This window comes from Lissotriton vulgaris, chromosome 3_1 (assembly GCF_964263255.1).
Source record: "Lissotriton vulgaris chromosome 3_1, aLisVul1.2, whole genome shotgun sequence".
In the NCBI taxonomy this organism is placed as follows: domain Eukaryota; kingdom Metazoa; phylum Chordata; class Amphibia; order Caudata; family Salamandridae; genus Lissotriton; species Lissotriton vulgaris.
In genome coordinates, this window is record NC_141689.1 from 1,792,607,248 (window position 1) to 1,792,632,299 (window position 25,052).

The window sequence follows — 25,052 nt, forward strand, 5'->3', positions numbered from 1 at the left end:
GAAACGAGGATTTTATTCTCTCCGGAGGAGAACACATCAATTCAGACAGCAAGTATCGTCACGAGGTGCTCTAACCACATCTCTGAGGCCGGGCCTCTTATACTAGAGTTTACGACCTTTATTGCACATAACACATTCTCGTAATATTTTAATACTTGAAAGAACATCCTCGGAATCTCCCCTCCAGACCCGTTCCCACATATATTTACAGTTGGATTCCCCACCCCGGTCACAACAGGTGATGGTGGTCGCACAGCAGGGCATTCCGCCGATTCACGGAATGCATGGGGTTGATCGGATCTCATGGGGTGGGGGCTTTGATCGGTTCGGGGGTCTTTTGATGGGGAGGGGAAGCTTCCTACTGTACGGGGTAATAAACAGTATCCGCAGGGTCAGGTGGCAGCCTGGGAACGAGGAAGACAAACGGGGACACAGGAAAAGGGGGTTTGCATAAAAAAAAGGTTTGAGGCCATGAAAGGAATGAAGGGAGGTGTCGCGCTGGGAACAGGATGGGATTCCGTGGTGAAGCTGCGCTGGAGAGGGGTTTATGACCCAAGGCATGAGAGAGCGGGGGGGTTGTCAGCGTGCGGGGGAATGCTTGCGAGGTTAAGAGAGAGAGAGACGCGCTGGCTATTAGTGAGGGGCAGGGAGGCCATGGTGCTCAAAATGGCTGCCGCTTACGCGCATGAATGGGCCTGGAAAGGGGCAAGATGGCGCCGATAATGTTCACCAAGTTTGTATTTATTTTTCACACAATAAGACACGTAAACTGTATTTTTTTTTTAATGCAGGTATTACGCAAACTACTTATGAAGAGTGCTTTCTGGAAGGACTCCCTTTTCAAAGAAGTCATTGCAGACACAGAGATCAAAGACAAAATCCATCACAGCCGTCATACAGACAATAGCAGAAAGATTCAATAAACCCAACAGAGACAGGTTGACATAGTATAAAAACAAGATATATATATATATATTAAAATAAGCTTTGGCCGCGCGGCCGTGATAGTGACGTGCCCATTAAAGTAAAAGTGATCGCAATTGCGGGCAGTAAGAGTACCCGCGAGCGATGCACTTAATGAGCCATGAACAGAGAGGAAAGTCAGATGGTGCCTCTACTCGTAACTGTGCACATAACCGCACGCTGTAGGCCACACAACAGCTTTGGTCGGCTTTTTGAAGCCCATTCACTAAATGTCTTGCCAGCACAGTGCATGCGCTGGCTCAGGCGAGACCTAAAAAATGCATTGCAGTCAAACCTCTAGGAGAAGCACAGGTTTTCACCAGTGTGCCACCAGCCCATTTAAAAAAACAAAAGCACAGAGCAAAGCCGGAATGGTGGAAAATGAGGAAGTCATGTTTGTAATGCCGTGTTATGTGCAGGCACGAAGGAAACCACAAAAGCTGGACTTACCTCATGTGTGCAATACTAAACTCAGCAGACTGTCAAAACGCAGTTTAAGTTCATACAAGGTCCAGCAGGACATCACAGTATAATACAGTTATGCTCCTCAAATGTAATGCAAATTAAAAACCGATTTCAGCTGCGTGAAACGGTTTCATATTGCTTTTCCAATACACTGGTTATCTGTGAATTATTTAGCACATTGGTATACAATGTAAGAATTCCAAATCATATGCAATTTCAACACACAAATAATGGCTGTGATGAACACATGCACCAATCTCGCTTTTTTCATGCTATCTATGATGAGGTTAACTTCCTAAAGCAGACCAAGGCCCCAAAAGAAAATGTAATTATGCTTCTTTAAGTGAGCAGTACATCACTAATCTGAATCTATCAACCTCGAGCAAATGCCTCTCTGAGGCCTGTCAGGAGTAGACTGGTGTGTCAGAAACTGAAGGCATGCACAAGAGCAAACACACACAATGTAGGTAGGTGTAGCGTTGGCCCTGTGACGCAACAGGTGTGACTCAGGACTACCCACTGTCCGAGGGGAGTTTGTGTTGGACCCCTGGGTTTTGGCATGCAGTGCTGTGCTCCAGTGACCAAGTGATCTTAATATTAGAAGGAAGCCCGGCAAATCTGACGGCAGGTGACAGGTGACGAATAGAGGCCGGAGCTACGAAAGCACACACGGAGTCTGTGTCTATTGCGGAGGCGCAGCGTGGCCTTACATTGCGGCATGCACTCGGAGAATCCCGCAGGTGTCCTGCGCAAGATTCGTGCTAAGGACACAACAGAAGGGACCACCTAGGAGCTTGTTTAAACCTCAACATCATGTAAATACCAAAATAATGTAAATGGTAAGCGGACGTGCAGTCAAAGGTTCCCTAAGGATCAGCCGTCAATGGTGGCCATATTGTGATTGGCTGCAAGTATTTCTGTATAGGGATGCATCATAACAAACAGAGCTGCCGACTTTGGGCTTGGGGAGCGGGTTTAAGTCCCAGCATCTGCTTTATAAAAAACAAATACAGATGTTAACAATTACATTTAAATACATTTAATACCAAATGAACAAACTTCTGGAGCGAAAGATTAACAAAAGGAGGGGGAAGTGTATTTAGTAGGCGCCCTCATACCACTCTGATCAAAGAAATGCAATACTGCTCAAAAGTCAAAGCGGGGGTGGAAGTGTGGAAATTGCATGGATATACGGAGCAGGACACTGAGACCTAAGCTTAACAGCATGCGTAAGAGGAGCAGCCCTTGAGGTTACAAAAGAAACAAGCATTGGTCAATGCAAGAAAATAATGCAACAGCCAATAGAACTGGAGGAAAAGTAAGTGGCCCGCACAGGAACCATTGAAAAGCCAGGAAAGAGGGGAGGCGGGATGTAGACCCTTTGCAGGCCATATCTAAAAAACAAGCCCAATCCCCCTTAAAAGGAAGCACAAACCAAGCAAATATCCTACTAGAAAAAGCCCAACTGACGGTGAAGATCGAAAAGTGCAAAAAACCTAATATAAAAACTAAAAACAATGGAGTGGGGGGCCATGGTGGGGGAGGAAGCAATATCACAGCTTTGGCATTAAGAGGTGGTGGAAGGAAGAACGCTATATTTGAAGGTAATCAGCAAAGGCACTGAAGCTAAACACAGACAAACAGTAAAAGTGAAGGAAACCAAGAAAAAAATAGTCCCCCAGAGAACAAATATAGAATCATAGCGGAATGAGACAGTACTAAGTCCCTGCTCTGTGGAAGGACCAGAAGAGAGAAACGAGGAACAAAGAGGCAGGACTGACCACTAACAAGTGAGGATTTATAAAGGACACTGACATAAACAAATTAAAAGCAATGGCCAAAAGGGGGATGGACAAGAAGCCCACATACTGATTACAGCAGATCTCAAAGATACAGCGCATGCGCTGTCTGGCTCGACCTAAAAACAAACTAAGAGCTTTAACCCGTTCAGCGTGGCGCAAATTTTCGTGCTGTGCTGAACGTTCTTAAAAACGGGTGTGGTCATGACGGAATGGTTCCGTCATGAGCACAGCCAAAACCGACGCTCATGACAAAACCGTTCCATCATGAGCGTCGAAGGGGTTAATCTTTTTAAATGGGGCAAGGCACTTTTCCCCTCTGCTCCCTGGCGGTATTTTTTTAAACCTTATCTTTAGTGTGTTCATTTTCTAGACTTCGATGTTGTGTCCTTCCAACTTCAAACATCTCAGACAACATGCTCATGTTTACAATTTTCAGAGACAGAGGATTCTAGCCTCCCGTGATTTGGACCATGCCCTTTGTTACATAGGCCACAACCATTGCAAAGGATTCCAGGTTAGGCCTCTTTGGCCATGCCACATTTAGAGACCCCCTCCTACACTTTTTTTATCCCACTTAAAGTCCTGTGCAACACATTAAAAAAGACATGATGAGTAAGGTTTGTGATCATGCGGTTTCCTGACTAGGAGATTTATATACGAAAAAAGCAAACAAATATTATTGCAAAAAGAAATGTGAACATCATTTTTAAGGTATGATTTGTACTTTTTGTAAAATTACATGCATGTTAACACATATGAAGAGGGGAGCTAATCTTACATTTATAAACTGCCATCAATAAAATGTTTATGGTCACTTTTTAATGATTAATATCTTGGTTATTGTGTGTTTGTTTCCTGCTTGCGTTTGTATTTAGACTCAAAGCACAAAAGTGCCTTTTCCGAAGGTCGGAATTATTCTAAACATGCTAAGCAATGAAAGAGTTAATGGTAGGCAGTTCCTTCTGCAGAAAAACATTGAAAACTAACCACTCTTTTGTCCCTTCTCATTGATAGAGGGCATGCTGCTAGTAGGGGGGAGGGGAGGGGTGGAATGTAGAACACACTTCGTTGCATGTGTGATAGCCTACAATTACTGTTTGTACAAATACCTGCAGGTAGGGTGGCATATGGTGAGGTCAATAATCAGAACATAATAAAAGGGACTTCTCTCTTGGAGTTAAGGTAGATTGCCTCCCATCACTAAAATTGTTTCATCCACCTTCTGCATTGAATTGTATGATTACAAACTAAGCAGCACTGAAAACCAAACATGTTGCAGGTGTTGAGAGGTTTTTTTATTGTACAATTTGAGTGACAATTTTGAATTTTAATGAGTTTTATGAGCAATTTTAGTCATAATTGATTAATTAATAACATTATGCTTAAAACAATTAATGTATTTAAGTTGGGCCACATTTTTTAAAACTCACGATTTTTATGAATATAGATGCTGTTCTGATGGACTGCTCAACTGGTCCTGCTCATTCCCCCACCCAATCAATGTCCCCTGCATATCGGCTCTTCTCATAGTCTTTTCAGAGCAGAGGACAATGATGTAGCTAGTTATTTTCCTTAAAATGTGTGAATTATGAATAGAGCTTTCTTCATGTCCCAAATGTTGCTGAGTGTCCATGGGTACTTCTGATGTAGTTCTGCTGTGCGCCTGAGAGAATTCACTTATGTGGGTATCAAGTGTTTTAAAATGTTTCATTAGGTTCTGCATCTCCAGACAGCAACACTTTAGAAACTGTTAGAGGTCTTACATAGAAAGGGTTTTTTAGAATTGATTACTTTTTAATTGGTTAATTTTGTGCTATTTGTAAAAGTGCCATGCTGAGGCAGCCTTTTTTCATTAATCTATATGCTTTAAATGTATAAATGTATATAAAAATGCTGATTTTGGGGGTGAGTCAGAAAATGTCCTTTTCCATCGGAGAGATTGTTGGTTTCCTTTGTCATACTATTATAACTTTTATGACTTTTATTTCGTCCCGTGTTTATGTCCATTTCTCTATTGATTTTGCTGTTGTCTTGGGATTTAGAAATATTCTGATTTCTCAATATGTTTACTGAATTTACTTCTTCATGGCATTTAACTTTCATTTAACTTTCATTCTGTATAACCCAATTTTTGAGATTATGTAATAAAACCCTTTAATTTTTCCCCCTGATTTAGAATTCAATTATTGAGTGGTTCCAGCTACTTATTACTCTGTAACTTTACGATGAGCCTGATTTTAAGGAGTGTGTCCCATCGCAATTTCAAGGGTGTAGAAGCAGAACCACCCGAGGCAGATTATGGGGTGATGACATATTGAAAATGCTCAAAATGCTGGGGTACATTGGAATTTGAGGTTCGGGGTTCAGCTTCCACAAATTGGTAGCAGAGGATGGTTTTTTAATAACACCTCCTCTTTTATAAGGTATTCCTAGGCCCCTAGAAATGATTCCCAATGTTTCACAGCCTTTAATGCTTTCTCCGAGGGGGGAAGGATTTTTTGGATCTTTTTCAAAACGTCTGAAGTTAGAGGCACACGAAAAATTCATAGAAAGTCAGTGTGCTTAGAATTCCTGAATGATTTGGAGTGTAAATATTTATAGGGTGAAATCATGCTGTTGGTGTGCATTGAAGTATCTGTTGATATGGCTTTTTGTTGGCTGTGTGAGTTGTTATGCTTTACTTAGTTGATTGATCACTGTATTGTTGATGTATTATTCATATTTGTAAACACATTTGAAGTTCTATTGATTCTGTTTGGTTGGTTTGGTTATCCGATTTGTCGAAATTCCAGTTCTCAACATATATTGGCTTTACTGTAATTGTCGTATGTCATGGGAGGCGCCACATGCACATTGATAGGGATTCTAAATGAACAAGCTTTCTTTTTCCAGTTGTGTACCTAAGTTGGGTTGGTGCATCTTGCTCCTGAATCCGCTGGACTGAGCGCACTAAGTACGGTGGACTGACGCTGGATGAGAGTATATCTAGTGTGAACTGTGATTTAACAGGGCTTTCCGATTCTAGTTCTAGACTAGAAATTATTGTTTTCCTTGTTTTTGAAGTTTCATGGTTTCCGAATGAATTGTCTTATTTGATTTATTGATTTTTATTTCGTTTCCAGGGTAAACAGACAAAGGCCTATTTAGTTATTAAGTAAAAGATGTTTTGCAATTGTTTTTCTGTTCACAGAGAAGTTGTGATGTTATTGGTAAGGCATCTATGGAGCTGCACTTGGATTGGCCGAACTTCACCACAAAGCTGTGCTCTTATTGATTGGCTGCTGACAAAGCCGGGTTGTGATAGGATGAACTTTGACAGGGTTGCGTTGTCACTGGTTGTTGTTCACTAGCTTGTATATTGTAATTGAAAGCTTGAGTTTGTTTGGACTGAAAATAGTGGGAAGTTTGTTTATAACGTCTACGGTTACGGTAGTACCTAAGGAGGTTCATAAACTATCAGCAACAGGAATGCCAGACTACAAACTGATCAAGGAGATTGGGTACTATATATGTACCTGGGTTGGAATAAATAAACTGGCTTTCCACTTGGTAAACACTGCCCTATTGTGATTTTATAAAGGCGATAATGTTTTTCTATATACACACTTACAAGGGAATTGTTATTCATAAATGTAATCTGTCTCAGGAAGGGAGTGCGGGTCATGCTTCCCATTTCATGTACCACACACTTCTTCGATTGGAAATGTACTGCCTTGTTCCTTTTTTTAAAAATTCAAAATAAAGTTGTTTAAAAAAAATCATTGGAAAACCCGTATGTTAAGAGAAAGACATTACAACAAGAGCAGCAGCAGCTAAAAGTGTCAAAGAGACACGGAGAAATGGAAAACAATGTGCTCCCACCCCTTTTTTTTCTAGAGGGAGTTTCGTGGGATTAGCAGAGGCCACTGCCATACAACTGCCAGAAGCCCGGAATCCTGGTTTGGACCGCTGCGCCCAACAATTAGGTAGCACGCCGCCAAGGTGATCATGAACACCTGGCCAGTAAGTGGCCAGGTGATGTTTTGAACCGCCCAATGGGGGGTTGCAACCAAGGGCTGTAGGGCACTATGGGGGAGTTATATGCAACGCACTGCCCCCGCACAAATTATTTTTTTGAGAGCAGGGGCAGCACGCAAATCGACATCGGAAGACACAACCACACAGAGCGGCAGCAGCATTGTCGCAGGACTGGACTGTGAGTGAGACAGACAAAAAAGGGTCCATTTGTTGGATAAGGGGGCACACCAGCAGGGTGTTGTGCTGCAGGAAGGTCACTTACCTGGCGATGCCTTATGGCAGGGCAAGTAGACCAAAAGGGGGTAAACAGAGCATGGCACTCGCAGTCCAGACCCTCAGGATGGCATGGCACAAAACGGACAGACAGGGTCGCGAGTTGGGGCCTAACTACAGTAAGAGGCTAACCCCTCCCCCCACGCTATCGGAAGGAACTAACAAAGAACTTTATGAAGCCATAAAAGGCAGGTATGAGCTCCTGAACAATCTAAAAGGTGTCACAAATATGACAAGCAGATAGCAGGACTTGATTGTGATGTGTCAATTGATTTATGACTTGTCATGCGTTGTTGATTATGGCCTGTCACTCACATGATTTATGAGCCTATCTGAAATGACTTATCAGCTGACATGGGATTCATTCTTGGATGAGGAACAGCAGTCTGAAACTGAACTCGGACAAGACGGAGGTCCTCATCCTCGGCCCCACCCCCTCTACCTGGGACGACTCCTGGTGGCCGGCCACACTGGTACCAGCACCAACACCCACGGACCACGCACGCTACCTAGGATTCATCCTCGACTCCTCCCTCTCCATGTCAAAGCAGGTCAACGCCGTCTCTTCCTCCTGCTACAACACCCTCCGCATGCTCCGCAGGATCTACAAGTGGATCCCGACCGAAACTAGAAAAACGGTGACCCAAGCCCTTGTCAGCAACAGTCTGGACTACGGCAACAAACTCTACGCAGGAATCCCAGCCAAACACCTACGAAAACTACAACGCATCCAAAACGCCTCCACCTGACTGATCCTCAACATCCCTCGCCGCAGCCACATCACCACCCACCTGAGAGACCTACACTGGCTCCCCATCAACAAGAGGATCACCTTCAAACTCCTCATCCACGCACACAAAGCTTTCCACAACACCGGACCAGCGTACCTGAACAGTAGACACAGCTTCCACACCTCAACCCGCCAGCTCCGCTCAACCAGCCTCCCCCTCGCCGCCGTGCCCCGCATACAACGATCCACCTCCGGGAGCAGACCCTTTTCCTTCTTCGCCGCCAAGACTTGGAACACCTTCCCTACTCACCTACAGCAGACCCAAGACCTGCTCACCTTCAGAAGACTCCTCAGGACCTGGTTCTTTGAGCAATAGCAGCATCCCCCCCCCACCCACCCATCTCCCCCCCCCCCTAGCGCCTTGAGACCCTCACGGGTAAGTAGCGTGCTCTACAAGTACTATGATTGATTTATTGACCTGTCACAGTTTTGATTTAGGACCTTCTCAAAATTGATTTATGACCCAATGACATTGATTGATGACCCTGTCATATTGGGTTTATGACTGTAGTACTGTGATGCATATAAAAAGTAAGGTGCATATAATTTCATACATGTGAACTGAATAAACTGCGGCAAACGTTTACCACAAGCATGATACACATGTCTGGCAAACTTTCTTCCAAATGTATGCAAGTAATGATATGCAGGTACAAGTTGGAGCCGGGATTGTTAGGCGGTGTCTCCATCACCACAGTGATGCGCCGACTTGTTCAGCTACAGCACATGCTGTCTCGCGAAGTCAAAACTAGCAGCGCTAATAAAAATGCACACTGTAATTGACATGTGGTCTTTTTTCAGAAACTACTCCGAGAAGTTTTGCAAAGGTTATGCAACATACTGTGAAAAGTGAATCATGCCACAGAGACTTTCTGAGACAAAGAAGGCATCAGTGCGGCTCTGTAGTAGCAATCGGTTGAACAGTATCAGTAGCCCATAGTAGGGTGTGACTTAACTTTGTCATCTTTAGATCAGCTTCATCGAATGAAACAATATCCACCTGCAGTCTTTGTACTCCATTTTATGTTCTTTTGTATCTTTCAGCCGGATTTATGTTTCCTTGAAATAAGGAGTGGCAATTTGATTTCTAGTCTAAGAAGGCAAGTGTTAAACACTCGTGCTCTAATGTAAGATCAGAAAGGCTCTCACACTGTGTGAATAAGGACACTTCAGGGATGCGCCGACAGCTCCTGAGCGAGCCTGTATGTGTCAGCATTATACTTGATCATGCACACAATACACAAAACACAGGAAAGAATTGCTCCAAAAAGAATGGCGTTAAAGGAGAGCAGAGGGCCCACTGCATTTTATTTCCCAACCTGAAGGAAGTGGGGGCATTATCTTGGCTTACATTAGGGCCTGTGCAACTCCACTGGCTAAAGAAGCCTCATCTCAGACAGCAGCAATTTTATATGTTTTTTAATTCCAACTTTCAAGCCTTACAATTTTGATTTCCCAATCCCTTACTGGAAGTCGATTCATTTCTGTACAATGTACCCCATCAGCCATAGCTTTTTCAGTCTCATGCATTTACTCTGTGTTCTCTGACATTGTAGCTTGCTCCATCTAACTAGCACATGCTCAATAAATATATATTTCCATTGATAAGTTGTGATTCTTGTAAATTGTTGTGCACTCGAGGGCTCGGAGGGGAATGGCAGTGAAGAAGCCACATCTGCCCTCGGGATTCCACACACATTTTCGCACACCTTCACTTACTGGTAACAGCATTTTAAGTTTCAGAAATCATATGTTTAAACAAGCATTGGCAAAGCCAATACGTTTCGCCTATGCATAATCTATTTCCTTTGTCAATTACTTTTTTTACATGTAGCACAGGAGCGCGAACTGTCACACAACATAGCTTAAAGGGAAAAGACAGCACTATGACACAGCCACTATTGACTAACAACAACGACAAGAGAGAGGGGGAAGTACAAGTGGGTAGATGGCAAATAATAGCCAGCAGGAGGAGAGGCGGTTGTTCGAAAACAACTGTTAGCAGGAAGAATGGTGGGGGAAACACTATGGCAGGGTTTAAGGAGAAGCACTACAGAGAAATGCACATAATAAGAGAGCATCACAAAAGGTAACAAAAGAGTATGTGTAGGATCTGCAGCCAGTGAAAGGCTAGCCGCAGACAGGAAGCTGAATTTGGTCCATGCTCCACTGCAGGGAGGAAATCTCAGACCCAGGAGGAAGGCAGACGTAAGGAGGAGGTGCTGTCCAATGGGAAGCAAAGAAACAAGAGTGACGTGGGAGCCAACCAATAGGAAGTAAAGGTAAGTAATGGGCAGGTTCTAAGTCCCTTTTGAGATTTGTTTTGTTTACAAGAGTTTTCACAAGTACAGCACCAGCGCTGTTCAGGCAAAAAAATGACAAGTCCTATTACTGAGTCTGGCTTATCGCAATTTGACATTTCCCAGAAAGGCTAACTAAGAGAGCAGCCACACTTCAAAATAATGTCTTTATGTGTGCATCTATTAATCATGCATGAGTCACTGAAGCCATTTGTAAACATAGCCACCTTTGATTAAGGGTGAAAAGATAGCAGCTTTTCTTTATAGCAGATTAACGTTAAGCCCAAAAGAACGCTTCAAACTCCTTCCAAGTAGAGCTATGTGAGTGTGTTCAGAAATCTTGGTGAATCAGAGAGCGTCTGATGTGTTGCAGCTCAGCATGGGGATCATTCACGGGAGGTACCCGAGCGTATGTTTCGGTGTGATGTGGCTGTTTGCTTCATTTGCCACAAGAGGATGCAGACTAGGCTCTGGATGCCAGATTATTAAAGACAGTACTATTATGCAGCAGGTCAAGCAAGCTCAGTTGAGGTAAAGCACCATGAACCGTGTCAATGCAAGCACCAGGTGAGAATAGGAGGCAGAAGCTATGCACACGAGTCAGCACAAGCAACTAAATGTGGTGAGTACAAGTCTTGGGAGAGGATTTGGTGTTACAGCTAGAGCTGCCAACTTTGGAACTATGGAAAGAGGTACAAGTATCGTTGTTGGCTCAAATCCTCTTATTTTGGGCAAATCACGTAATCTCCCCTTTCCTAACAAAAAATGTATCTGACCTTCTCCAATGTAACTGGCGCTCATGTAAAGCACTCGAATGCCCTTCGGCCGGGTATGCACTTTATAAAACGGCATCAAAAAATCCTGTCGTCACCGCAGTAAGTAAATGAGTTTCGATCTAGGGACAGATGTCTTTCACATGATCCACTAGTTTGGTTGAGCAGACTACGGGGAAAATGACATGACGATATTAATAGCCTCTAAATATTGCTCTTGCATGATTGTACCATGCAACTCAAATCGTCTTATTTTTGAAATGTAGTAAAGTATAACTGAATGAAACAGAAGTGTTTAAGTAATATTCTGAATCCTATTGGATCTAGTTCATGCTACATAAAACTGCAAAATAGATACATTGTTTGAAATGGTTTAAGAAGTAGTACAAGAGCTGTAAGGCAAGCAAGGAAAATTTCCCCTGGTAAGGTATCAAAGACAGCCATAATTGATGTACCATGGTTCCTTACAAACATTGTTCCCAGTGCTAATGCTGTGGTAATTACAGCTTTGCCTCCAATGGTTGAAACTTTGTGTTCCCAGCTGTTTGAAATACTGATATTTCTTTCAATTTCAAAAACCTTCTATCTCCACTATGTTCATGTATGCATGTCTGTAAGCATAGTCTTTAAGTCTTAATATACAGCAGGTGCATCACACTGGTTTCTCATTACTGGAACCTGCTCCTGGGTTAGGACATTTTCCCCTTCCCGTTTGCTTTAGAATCATACTATTTGCATACACGTATAGATTCCCATTGCTTTCGCTTTTGATATTAGTTTCTAATCTCTCACTCATGTTCTTGCTGATGTTAGTTTCCAAAAGATCACTATCTTCTGTGCAAGCATTCTAGTGTATGTTATGCTACATAAAATCACATAAACAAATAAATAAGGTTAGGGAGTTATCATAGCTGCTGCTATAGGGAACTTAATTATGTGACCCCTTTCAAAAAGCTTGACAGGCTTGGGGTAGATATAGGTCGAGATCAGGCCAGTCCTCCTTCGACCCTGTGGCTACTCAAGGCCTCTTCACCCAAAGCCTCAACTCTTTGGCAATTATGGGAGAGGGGAGGGGTGGTGGGGTGGGTGTGTGTGTGTGTGTTACCCAGGGCTTCTTTATTAAGCCTGCCAAGACCTATGTGAGTGGAGCCTTCATTGTGAACTGTTTGCTTGTTCCTTGCATTACTGAATTGTGATTTTTCCCATGGTTGTTAGTGGATGTTAGTCTGGGGTTAGGCTTACCCTCTTTCCTTCAGCTTCCCCTCTATTCATCAGAGATCTGCTTTAATGTCTCTTTGGGGTTGCTCCCATTCACCATCTCTTCTTCTGCTTGAGGGCCGATGGGCCCTGTGACCCTGGCTTCCAGATCTTCTTTCCTAGATGCATGAGCTTTGCTTTCTATTACATTTTTGTGACCTATTTGACTATCTTTAATATTGTTTAAGTTTCATACCTCCTGGATCTTCCGTGGTCGAGGGATCTCCTGTACTTGTCTTCCTATGTTCAAATAGGAATAGCGAGCGCAGCTGATTTTAAGCCTTTCTCAATCACGAGCTATTTCTACCTCATCTCCACTTTTATTTCATCCAGGTTCCCGTTCTTTTTTTTCTATTTCTTTCTTTGAATAACCATCAAGCTGAAGTTTTTCAGTGAATATAATTGAGGTGTAACCCACAAGAAATATTCCAGTTAAATGATCCTCCAACTTAGACTACATACATCTTAAAATTAAAAATGCTGCCCTAACTACAAACATGTATGTTTTTCCTGGGCTGCACATCTCTCAATAGTTGATGTAGTATATTTCAAAAGTTCTGTTCTTCAGTCGTTCGACAACAGTATTCTTCCCATCAGCTACTATGAGCCTCAGCTCAGACCCGAATTCTTCAATTTGCAGCTAAAATCTGTTTATTTATTCAGTTACCAGCTGAAACCTATCTTCGTTATTGCCTTTGGGTCCTGCATCAGGCTGGCTCTGAGACAAGAACGACTGCTCTCTTCCCATCAGGTGTTTAGTGTCTACAAATAAGCCTTCTACGTTTCAAAGAAACTCTGTTTCATAGTCAGCTTTCAAATGTTCTCGTAATGTTTGTGTACAGTGGCAAGCGTTAGAGAACAGTTTAACAGAGCAGAATTCACACAGATATTTGCACGTGTTTCTAGGGCCCTGAACATTTTGACTTAATACTTCCATAACTTAATGCTTACAGAACCTTTCAAATAGATGAATGTCAGACTGTCCCCTTACTGGTACGCAAATATGGTAGGATTCAGTACGTTGGTGGTGGGTGCCTGATGGTGCTCCTCGGGACAAAAAAGAACAACTAAGCCTTAAAACGGTGCAAAAGTGTTTTTTAGGAATATCCAAAGATTATTACAATGTCTGAGGACTCAAAATACTTCTGGCCTTTTACATATGAATGGAAGGATGAGCCTATAAATTACCCAACCAGTATTTAAACTATTAAACAGAAGATTATCTCTCCTTTTAATAAGAAAAGGAAGCATGAAATCGAAAAAAGCACTAGTGGGCCGTGCATAGGGAGAGAATGTGGCCTAACGGCCAGAGCGACCAACTTCGGAGCGGGGGATCCTGGTTCGAGTCTCAGCGTCAGCTCAACATCCTGTGACTTTGGGCAAATCACTTAATCTCACCGCAGCTATGGACAGTGCCTGGATACCCTCACAGGTGATAAGCTGCGTTGTACAAATCTGTGTTTCATTCATTTCATTTCAAAGGAAGCCCCAACAGCTGCAAGGTAATCTTCTCGATTGCCAAGGATGTCACCTCACCTTCAGCCACTGTCAACAACATGCTGCCTCCCAACAACTTTGCGATAACCTACCCAACTTCTTTCGCATCAAAATCACAAACGTCTACAGCAAGTTTGCACACCAACCCAAACTCAGAACTCATTGCTAAACTACCCATCACCAACCAAGGTAGCTACCTGACCGAATGGAAAACCCTCACTAGAAACAATACAGAAGTAATCTTGCAGACAATACTCTCAAGAGCCCCAATGGATCCATGCCCCCATCACATCTACAAATGGGGAAAATCACTAAATAGCACCAACCTGACCCACATCAACACCTCAATTATGTCAGTCACTTAAAAAAATGCCCTCCTTTGGAAGACCACAGCTGACTCAAATCAACTGAGCAACTTCTGGCCCATTTCACTGCTACCTTATGCAGCCAAAATGATGATTGAGAAGACCACTAACAATCAACTCACAACCAACCCCGAACTTCACCTTTTTTCTTGTCAACACACAATCAGGATTCGGAAAGAACCACCGCACCAAAGCAGCACTCAACGCAGCCACCAATGACATTTGAAACATACTGGACTGAGGAGAAACAGCAGTCCTCATTCTGCTTGACCTCTCTGCAGCCTTCAACACTGTCTCCCTTAACACCTTCATCAGAAGACTCCACGAGATTGCCATAAAAAGATACGCTCTCAAATGGATCTTTTCCCTCCTCACAAGAAGAACTCAACGGATCAGGCTGCCAACCTCCACATCTGAGACCAAGAAACTGATGTGCGGTGTCCCACAGGGATCATCCCTCAGACCCACCCTTGTCAACATCTACATGACACCACTCGCCAACATTATCTGATCACAAGAAATCACCATCATCTCATATGCCGATCACACCTAACTCATCCTCTCTCTGACAGACAAGACAAAAAACCCCAGAACCAACTTCTCCAACTGCACCAATCAATCAAACAGGTTTTATAAAGCTTGGGTAATCACCCATCAGGGTATCTAGGCGCTGCATTACCAATAGGACATACTGGTCTTCTGCAACAAGACCTCACCTGGACTCGTCAAAGCTGGGGCCAACACACACATCCGCAGACCATGCAAGACATCTAAGGATAATTCTTGATGACAAGCTCAACATAATGGCTTAAGTCAACAATGTGTGCACTTCCTATTACCACATCCTATGCATGCTGTGAAAGATCTTTAGATGTTTGCCTCAGAGCACCAGACGGACATTCATACAAGCACTCATCACCAGCAGGCTGAACTATGGAACACTCTTTACAACGGAATCTCCAAACAACTCCTACAAAGACTCCAGGCCATGCAGGACGCAGTCACAAGACTCATACTTCACCTCCCACGCCACATTAAATTGCACCTCAGGAAGCGTCACTGGCTCCCCATTCAAATGCTCAGCCAATTCATCCTTCTCACAGACACACAAAAAACCCTACACAACATAGGATACGAATGCCTGAACAGCTGCACACTTTGACCAACCCATCACACACCGACGTTCTCACAAAATCTCACAAGACTGATTTCCAAATATGGAGAAAATTAGCTGCTTTAAGAACAAAGCATAATGTAAATATGGACTGGAATTCTCAGGGCCCAATTCACAAAGAATTGTGCATGATTACATGCCGAAATATTCTCTGCTGCTTGAACTTAATTTTACACTTGTTTTTAATCCAAATTAATGCTCATGGAACGTAACACCAAGTTTCCAGGAATACTACTGTTAACGTCTTGTAACATTTTTAGGACTTACCCGGTCTCCATTGTAAAACTGTACATTCTGTTCAATTAAGCATTCTTGAAAGGTAGACCCATGTGTAAAGGCACGTGTTTGTTCATGTTTCCCTTAACCCCCATTAAGTCTGCTGTGAGCAGGGGGGTGTGGCTTGCGCGCCGCTTCAGCATGGCGTGTTGCGCTTGAGGTCCGAGGCGAGTTTGGCCCGTCGAGCAAATTTCTCAGTTTCTAGCTGCCCCTAGAGGCGGAAAAGGCAGCCTTCAGCAGCGGAACATGCAGGGAGCTGTTTGACGGGGTTTTCCTGATGTTTTGGTCACCGGCTGCATGACTTCTATCTCACGCTCCAGAGGCGCTCGTTTTCCTCACGGGCGGCCGCCATTTTACCGCTCTTGACGCTGCTGCATTTTCTCCTCAGAAGCGCCGCTTTGGCTACAATATTACAGTTGAAAGTGGCTGTCCAGGTCGTTTCGTCTATGATGCCTGCAATTGGTAACATTTATTACTTTTTTCTGTTATTTTCTTGCTGCTTGGCTGGAAATTAAGCTGTCCACGCGCTGTTTCTTTCAGTGCAGTTCTCTCATGTAGGTGTAGTTCTTTTTTTCTACGAACTCATTACTGTGCTCCCCTGCTTTATTGTAGCTATTTATTATTTTGCTACTTGCCTGTCCTGCATATAAGTCCGCCGCTATTACTAACGTAGCGCCCATTGAGCTCAGTGTGCTATATCTTTTTTTTTTCATACAGTCTGCGCAGCTTTTCCTCTTCTCAAGTGGTTGTATACTTTCTTTTGGAGGCTGCTCCTCCATGGCTGCAAATATGGGTCGTCCCTCGACCAACAAAGACTCCAAAGATACTGGAACGTCGCTAAAAAGGCTTAAGTCAGTGTCTCCTACACCTGAGTCTTCTCAGTCAGACACCACTTCCACGTTGGACACAATACTAGCACGCCTCAATGAAGTGCATGATATTGCGCAGTCAACGAAAACTAACACAGATTTATTAGAAGTAGTGGTGTCTGCTATCAGGAATGACTTTAAAGCCCTCTCTCTTCGTGTTTCTGCTACTGAATCACGTATCAGTTGTGCTGAAGATGGTATGCAAAAACAATCCAGATCTCTCAACCACTTGGAGCGCTCAATGGCGGCATTGCGCAGAGACCTCACTGAGCAGGAGGACCGTAATCGTAGATCTAACCTACTCATTTTTGGTCTGCCGGAAGATTCAGAGAAATCATCTTCCTCTATGATAGAGTTCTTATCCCATTGGATTCCGGACACCTTACAAATCTCATTCAGCAGAGACTTTGAGATAGAAAGAGCACACCGTGTTCCAACGTTTCGGTCTAAGACGGCTACCCAGCCAAGAGCAATCATTTTTAAGCCATTGCGGCATCAACATACTGAACTGATTCTCTCTCATATGCGGAAAGCTAAACAAGTCATCTGGGACGGACATCGGATCTCAATTTCTCAGGACTTTGCCAGAGATACGGTTATAAGGAGAAAAGGCTTCCTAAATCTTCGGAAACGTCTCTCTGAGATGGGTATTCCCTTTTCGTTTTCTGGTCCATCGAAGTTCCGCATTACTTATAAAGGACGTTCCAGAATTTTCGATGAGCCGGCTGATCTAACTACCTTCCTGGACAACCAGCTGGAGATAGAGATGGAGATTCAGAAAGCGACCTCGCAGACTCCTGGTGCCTCGGGCACTTGATCTGTCTCCTTCTTTTTTATTACTGTATTTTTCTGTATGCCTGGTTCTCTCCTCTCTCTTGTTGAGCTTATATGTCGGTCTTAACTTCCGGGGCTGTTAATGGTATTTTTCTGTTCTTCTTGTGTCCACACTCATTTCTGTTCTAGCCTTCTCCCTTGCATTTATACTTGTTCGTTCTTTCTATAGTTCTCCTTCTATAAGTACTTCTTCTTATTTCTCTATTGTTCTATTGCTCTTCTTTTTTTATTCCGCTTCATGTCTTTTCTCCTTTCTTTATTTTTCTTCTTTTGCATCATGCCTTTTATTTTGATTCTTTAACTTGTCTTCAGCTCTTCTTATCTTTATTTTCTGTCATTTTTTCCTTCGAGTCACTTTTCTTTTCTCTTGCTCTTTATCTTTTACATAGTTATATTGCTTTTTCTGTTATGCGTCATTTTCTGTCTTTCTTTTTACTTCCTATTCGGATGTTTTCCTACCTCTCTTTTCTCACATATCCGTATATTCCTGCTTTTTCCACATCAACTTCACAATGTTATTACATACAGTTATAGATTGTTTATTAACTATATAGTTATTTTTTTAGGATATGCATTTTGATTGTCATGCTGTAATCTATTGTTCTTGATTTACCTCATGTTTTCTTTTTCTTACAAATTGTTCTAATTCTATTTGGTACTATAGCTATGTCTCTCATCATTAGACTGTTAGCTAAATGTGATTATATAAATTTCTTAGCTATAGTTTGACTATTTGCATTATTAAGCTGTTTTGCGATGCTACTTTTGTTTGTTACCAGTTCCCCTGTTCCTGCTATCTGGTTACCATATTTCTTTGGGGCTATTGATATCAATTATTTTTTCGCCTAGTACGGGTCCCTTACTCGCCTTTCCACGTTCTCCCTAGTATGATGTTGGTCTTTTTTAGGCCTTCCCTCCTGCTTCTTCTCTCCCTCCTTTCTTTTCTCTTTTCTTCTCTTCTTCCTTTCTCTTTTTCTTGGATTCCCCAAATGGACGCTCCCACGGTGTTTCTTTTGTTTGATGATTGGTTCCTTGTAGTTGTGTCGTACGTCCTTTTTCTGTCATCCATGTCGTCGTTTTTCGATTGTTATGTTTTCCCATGCCGGGTTTAAATGTATTATCCCTTAATGTTAAGGGTTTAAATCATCCGGTGAAGAGGTCGAAAATTTTAGATTATTGTAAATCTCTGTCTTCTGACTTGGTTCTTTTTCAAGAGACCAAGGTCACTAACAAAGAAGCGTTGTTCTTGAGGAAGGAATGGGTTTCGGATGTTTGCTGTTCTGATGCCTTGGGTAAACGAAATGGAGTTATTACATTAGTTTCAAGGAATTCTGGTTTATCGCTACTTTCTTCTGAGCATGACTCTGAGGGTCGTTGGTTGTTGTCTAAATTGTCGGATGGCCAGTATGATTTGTATGTGATGAATATTTATGCACCTAACGTTGATGATCCGTCCTTTTGGAAATCGGTTACCAAAAAATTGAATGACACCCCGCACTCTGGTAATCTTATTGTTGGTGGTGATTTTAATTTACCAATGGACCCTCTTTTAGACAGGAATTCTGCTTTCCAGTTTTGCCCTCCTAAATTCCATAAACAAATGCTTAACATGTGCTCCATTACTCATCTTCAGGATATTTGGCGTCTTCATAATCCCACTGGTAGTGATTTTTCTTTCTTCTCTTCGCCTCACTCTTCCTTCTCTCGTATTGACTATCTCCTAGTTCATTCTTCTCTTGTTTCATCTTCTTCTTCTCCGCTTATACATCCTATTTTGATCTCTGATCATGCTGCGGTCACTTTTACGCTATCATCCTTTGCCCCTAAATCACGCGCTCGTTCGTGGAGATTGAATACCGAAGTTTTGCATGATTCTTCTCAGGTTGATGAATTTTCTAAAGCTATAGATACCTTTTTCCATGAGAACGAAGGTTCTGTCTCTTCCCCAATTGTTCTATGGGACTCCTTTAAATGCACTTTCCATGGTCAAGTCATTAAATGTATGTCCAAACGTAATTCGGATATTAAAAAGGAACTTACGGATTTGTCATCTGACATAAAGACTCTAGAAGCTTCCTTTAGGCAATCTAAGGATCCAACTTGTTTACCGCAAATAAAATTACTTAAATACAAATATAATACCATTGTTACTAAAAGAGCCCATATTGGGGTACAAGCTCAAAAATCCAAGAAGTTGCTGTTAAAAAATCGAGCTGGGAAAATTTTGGCTGCTACATTAAAATTTCAGGATTTCTCTTTTAAATCCTCGCAGATCTCTTCTATTACTGACCACACTGGCTCTAAAAAATTCCAAACAGAGGAAATACTTGAAGTTTTTTGAGACTTTTATAATAAGTTATATACTCCTTCTTATCAATCCTCTTTTGACCAGTGTCAAGCTTTTTTACAATCGGTTCCGATTCAGTCGGTTTCTGATGCTGATCGCTCTTTTTTAAATAAACCTATTTCCCCCGACGAAATCGAGTCTGCGGTTAAAGCTACTCGTTCTGGCAAGGCTCCAGGCCCTGATGGTTATCCAATCTTATTTTATAAAACTTTTCTCCCTACGCTTGTCCCCAAATTAAAATCTGTCTTTGATTCTTTTATTAAAGATGGGTCTGTTTCTGGTACGGCCGCTGAAGCTACTATAGTAGTGATCCCGAAAGAGGGGAAAGACCATTCGGATCCCAAAAACTTCCGACCTATCTCTCTCCTTAACATGGAAGCAAAGATTTTTGCTAAAATCCTGGCCAAAAGATTAGAATCCTTTGTCCCTCTTCTTGTTCATCCTTCCCAAACTGGTTTTGTGAAAGGCCGTCTTGCGCAAGACAATATACGCACTTTCTCTAATATTCTCGGTGCTGCTAAACGGTCTCAACTTCCTGCCGCGGCCTTGGCCCTTGATGCGGAAAAGGCCTTCGACAAGGTCTCTTGGCCGTTTCTTCGTGCTGTTTTATGCGCGCACAATCTTGGCGACTCTTTCATTAATATGATAATGTCCTTATATTCTCAACCCAAAGCTAACATTAGAGTTAATGGCGCTACGTCCTCGTTTTTCAATCTTAGTCAGGGCATTAGACAGGGATGTCCCTTATCCCCGCTTTTATTTTTATTATCTATTGACCCTCTTCTTCGTTTGATTGAGCTACATCCTGATATCAAAGGTTTTTCTTTTGGCCCTCACTGTATTAAAACTGCTGCATACGCAGATGATGTTCTTATCTTTTCAGATGATATTGCTTTGGCAATCCCTGCTATTTCTAACATCATTTCCCTATTCTCTTCGGTTTCAGGGTATACCCTAAATAAAGACAAGACGGAAATGTTCCCTTTGAATGCCTATTGTTTCCCCTCTCATATGGGATCTGCGGGATTTAAGTGGCAGTCTACGCACTTGAAATACTTAGGAATTTATTTTTGTTCTACTCTGTCTACCACTGCTGCCTATAATGAATCCCAGACTATACTTAAAGTGCGTCGTCTTTTGGATACATGGTCTCCGAAACATATTTCATGGTGGGGTCGCCTCCAGACTCTCAAAATGATGATCACGCCGATTATTAATTTTGTTTCATCCATGCTGCCGATTAAATTGTCAGATTCCTTTTTTCGCGAAATCGATATTTTGACTTCTAAGTTTTTGTGGAATGACAAACGTGCTCGACTTGCATACAAATTTTTGCGTCGTCCTTGTGATATGGGAGGTTGTAATTTTCCTGATTGGGAGAAATATCAGACTGCTTTTTTGTCCTCTCAAGGTGCTTTATGGTTCTCTCCGCCATCTCTTCATGTTCCTTCTTGGCTGCTCATAGAACAGGAATTAGCATCCCCTTTGCCTACTGCCTCTTTTTGCACTGCATCTACTTTGCATATCCTGTTTTCCCGTTCTATCATTCTTGATACAATTGCTGCGGTCAGGAAAATAGACAAGAAGGTGGCAATTCCGTTACATAAAACTAGGTGGACATCTATCTGGCGAAATTCCAAAATTAAGCTTATCATTTCTCCCACCCTCATGTCCTATTGGGCAGATAAAGGGATCTCTCTTGTTAAACATCTCTATGGTGTTTCTGACGAACCATTACCCTTCTCTACCTTGGCTCAGAAGCATTCTTTAACAAATCTTGATTTTTATACTTTTCTTAAAATTAAGGTGGCCATTGCCAAAGTTCGTCTTCATCCTACTTCTTCTACCATCTCACTTTTTCATATTTGGACTAAATCTGGTCATGTCGCCTCCAAAATTTATAAATTTTTGTCCTCTGCTTCACTCCCCGAACAGACGGTTGCTCAACAAAAATGGTTACATCATTTTGATCATGCCATTAAAGAGCATATTTCCTCTGAAACTTGGCAATCAATTGGTAAACTCTCTCTTCGTAATAAAATTGCACCTTCTTTAATGCAGTCTAAGTTTTTCTCTATTAATCTCCTCCACTGGACTCCTGTGCGTCTTCATTCGCTAAACCTTAAAGAGGACAACTTATGCTGGAGCTGTGGTTTGATGGCAGGCGACTTTCCTCATATGTTTTTTCATTGCTCCTTGCTTCAACCTTTTTGGAACCTCATTCAGAAGCATCTCTCTCTTATCTTTGGTTTGGAGCTCCAACTTTCATTCCCCTTAATTTTATTAGGCCCACTGGCTGCCCCTACTCCTCTCCCTTTAGATCCATTGGAGTTACAGTTGTTGGATCTTCTCCTGACTGTAGCGGTGAAAATCATCCTTATGGAGTGGAAATCCTTTTCGTCGGTTTCCTACCATACGTGGTGGGCTTGGGTCTCCTTTTTACGCAGCGCTCACACTTCGGTTGATCAAGCTCACCTCTCTCCATCTATTTCTAGTGGGGTTTGGAAAGCTTTGGATGATTATAAGGAGTTGTCTTCCAAAGGGTTGGTTCCTCAGTTTCCTTTTGATATGTCTGTTTAATTGTTGTCTGCTATTTGTTCTCTAGGCTTGGTTAGTCCTATGGGAATCCTTCTTTTCTTTTTTTTTCTCTTCTCTCTTTCTTGTCCTCTCTTCCTGCTCATCTTCTCTATTACTCTCTCTCTCTTTTTTCCTCTCTTCTTGTATTCTGTTTCCTCCCCTATCCCCTTCTCCAAAATTGATAGTAATACGTTTGCTTTATTGCTTCGATAGAGGCTTTTACTTGAATGGAATCTATATCTCTCATAGGCTAATGCTCCTTTATATATAATTCCTTGGTTTACATATCAATTTTAGCCCTTTTTTGCATATGTCTCTTGCTTTGATTGTATCACTTGTATTGTATTTTATTCTCACTATTCTTATCATTATTCTCATCAATAAAATTTTCTTGAAATCAAAAAAAAAAAGTCTGCTGTGAGCATTTCTGTTTCCTATATTGTAAATGTAGTGACTGGAGAAATGTGACAACCATAATGGAAAATGGTCAAATAGGAATTTGTGAATGCCAACAAACCCACTCCCGCCTTTTGTGTGGTGTTTACTACAGAGTATGTGCTATTTCTGAATAGCTTTCAGGAGCAAATGGAACCATTTTCAACCACAGACCTGTACAGATGGCTCTATGAATCGGCCTTCAGTACTGAAATGCGGTAACCAGCCAGTGGCCACATAAAAGAACGGCGACAGGAACCTTAAGAGGACCAAAATCAGGCAGAAAGAGATGGGCGCTGTTTGAAAAATAAATGGCGAAATACGAAATGCGTGGCCACTCGTTCCCGCTTGTGTTTCCTCTTCCTGCTACTCTCTACATAACGCAGGAAAGTGCCATTTATGTTAGAAGAAATAAATGAGGTATTTCTTCTCCAAGGGTCCAGGATGGATGCCACTGTAATGCTGTACATTCCTCCTTAGCCAAGCCAGAATAATTTCTCGAAAAAAGTGGACATTGTCTCTGTAACTAGTAGAATATTTTGTGAATTTAAGACACCCTCTTTCTATGGCCGGCAAGAATGGAACAGCGTTATTGTCACTGCAACAAAACAGAAAAGGAAACTGGTACCTGTTTGGCAAGGTAGGCAAAAGATTCATATTTCTTACAAATAAAGTTATCATGTCATCCAAAGAAGGAGACGGGCAAGAATGGAAGGGGGATTTCAGTTCTCAATACTGAGAAGTCATCTAGGCAGCATTGGCACATTGTTGTTAAAAGATTGCAAGTTGATGTTTTCAAGAAAAAGTACTAGTCTTTAAACGGGGCCTACTCATCTCAAACGACAACAATTCACATAAACAACAAACCTGAAACCTATCTACAAAGGTGCCTAGTAAGACTGTGGTATCGAGGAGAAGTAGTAAAAGATGCACTTTTTGAAACGAGTTTCACTTAGGTTCGCTAAATCGTTTGTGAACTGGGCCCTACGTTTATGTTCATCAGGACTAATGTTTTCTGTGTGATGTATTGCTTAGTGCAGAGTCATGCACATTTTCCACTCATAGGCATGTTTCAATACATTTGTTTCCAAAATGCGCCATGAAGTCATGCAGCTGTAAAGGAATTATAATTACACGCCTAGTGTTTATCATAGTCACCAAATAATAGACCATGCCCTTCACTTAGCAATATATGATATATGTTTTTGTTCTGTGTTGTGTAATTATACCACGCGTTATTGTTTCTTGTGAGAGACACCAGCAGAGACTCTACAGCAACTTAACAGGAGCAGTAATCAGATGGCTTGTACGTCTAGTGTTCCCAGCATGTTCAGCACCCTCGGCACCTGCATGCTCCATTCAAATAAAAGAACTTCCTATATATGCACTCACCTCTGCTATGAAGACAATAATCACACAGTCCTTCTTCTCCTCTTCAGACAACTCATAGAAAAGAGAACTTAGTGTGTCCATCAGATAATTTTTCTTCTCCCGTTTCACAGTGGGTATTCCCATAACCAGTGAAACTGCAAAACAAGAAAACGAATTAGTAAACAGCATAAGGGATTAACCAACAACAAGTAGCACAATTTCAAGAAAATACGAAGTGAAAAACACATTCTTGGTTATCTTAATTTGAATAAGCCTCCATTTTGGAAAGTGATCAATATGAAGGGAATACATTACCATGGAGAAATTCAACTAAACAATTATTGGTCTTTTCACGTTTGTGCAATTGTTTTCAAGTACTTACCACAAGAATGCAACACTTGTTTTTTTCTTGGACCCAAGAAATAGCACTAATAGCTTTAAAGTTCAGTGACATGAAGACATAGTTTAAAGACACAGAACTGATTACATTCAGAGTGCAAGAAGCCTATAGCTGGAGTGGGCTGGCCTACTGCCTCGTGTTGCATTGTTGTAACAAGGGGAAGCAAATTAGGTTGATACTTGACCAGACCAATGGATGAAGACAATACCTCAGTACTCAACTCTACTCTCAACTCTATTCAAAACAGGATGCATTAACTCCTTCTGA

At 42.0% G+C, this 25,052-nt stretch overlaps 1 protein-coding gene across 2 annotated transcripts in view; it reads right to left on the bottom strand.

Annotated features, from left to right (window-relative positions):
- Positions 1 to 25,052, bottom strand: part of MGAT4D (MGAT4 family member D) — a 720,909-nt gene that overhangs the window by 467,301 nt on the left and 228,556 nt on the right. For both annotated transcript variants that reach the window (XM_086962223.1, XM_086962222.1), the window contains exon 4: positions 24,407 to 24,540. In XM_086962223.1, coding sequence (XP_086818349.1) covers positions 24,407 to 24,540 — 134 coding nt within the window. The remainder of the gene's footprint in view (positions 1 to 24,406; positions 24,541 to 25,052) is intronic.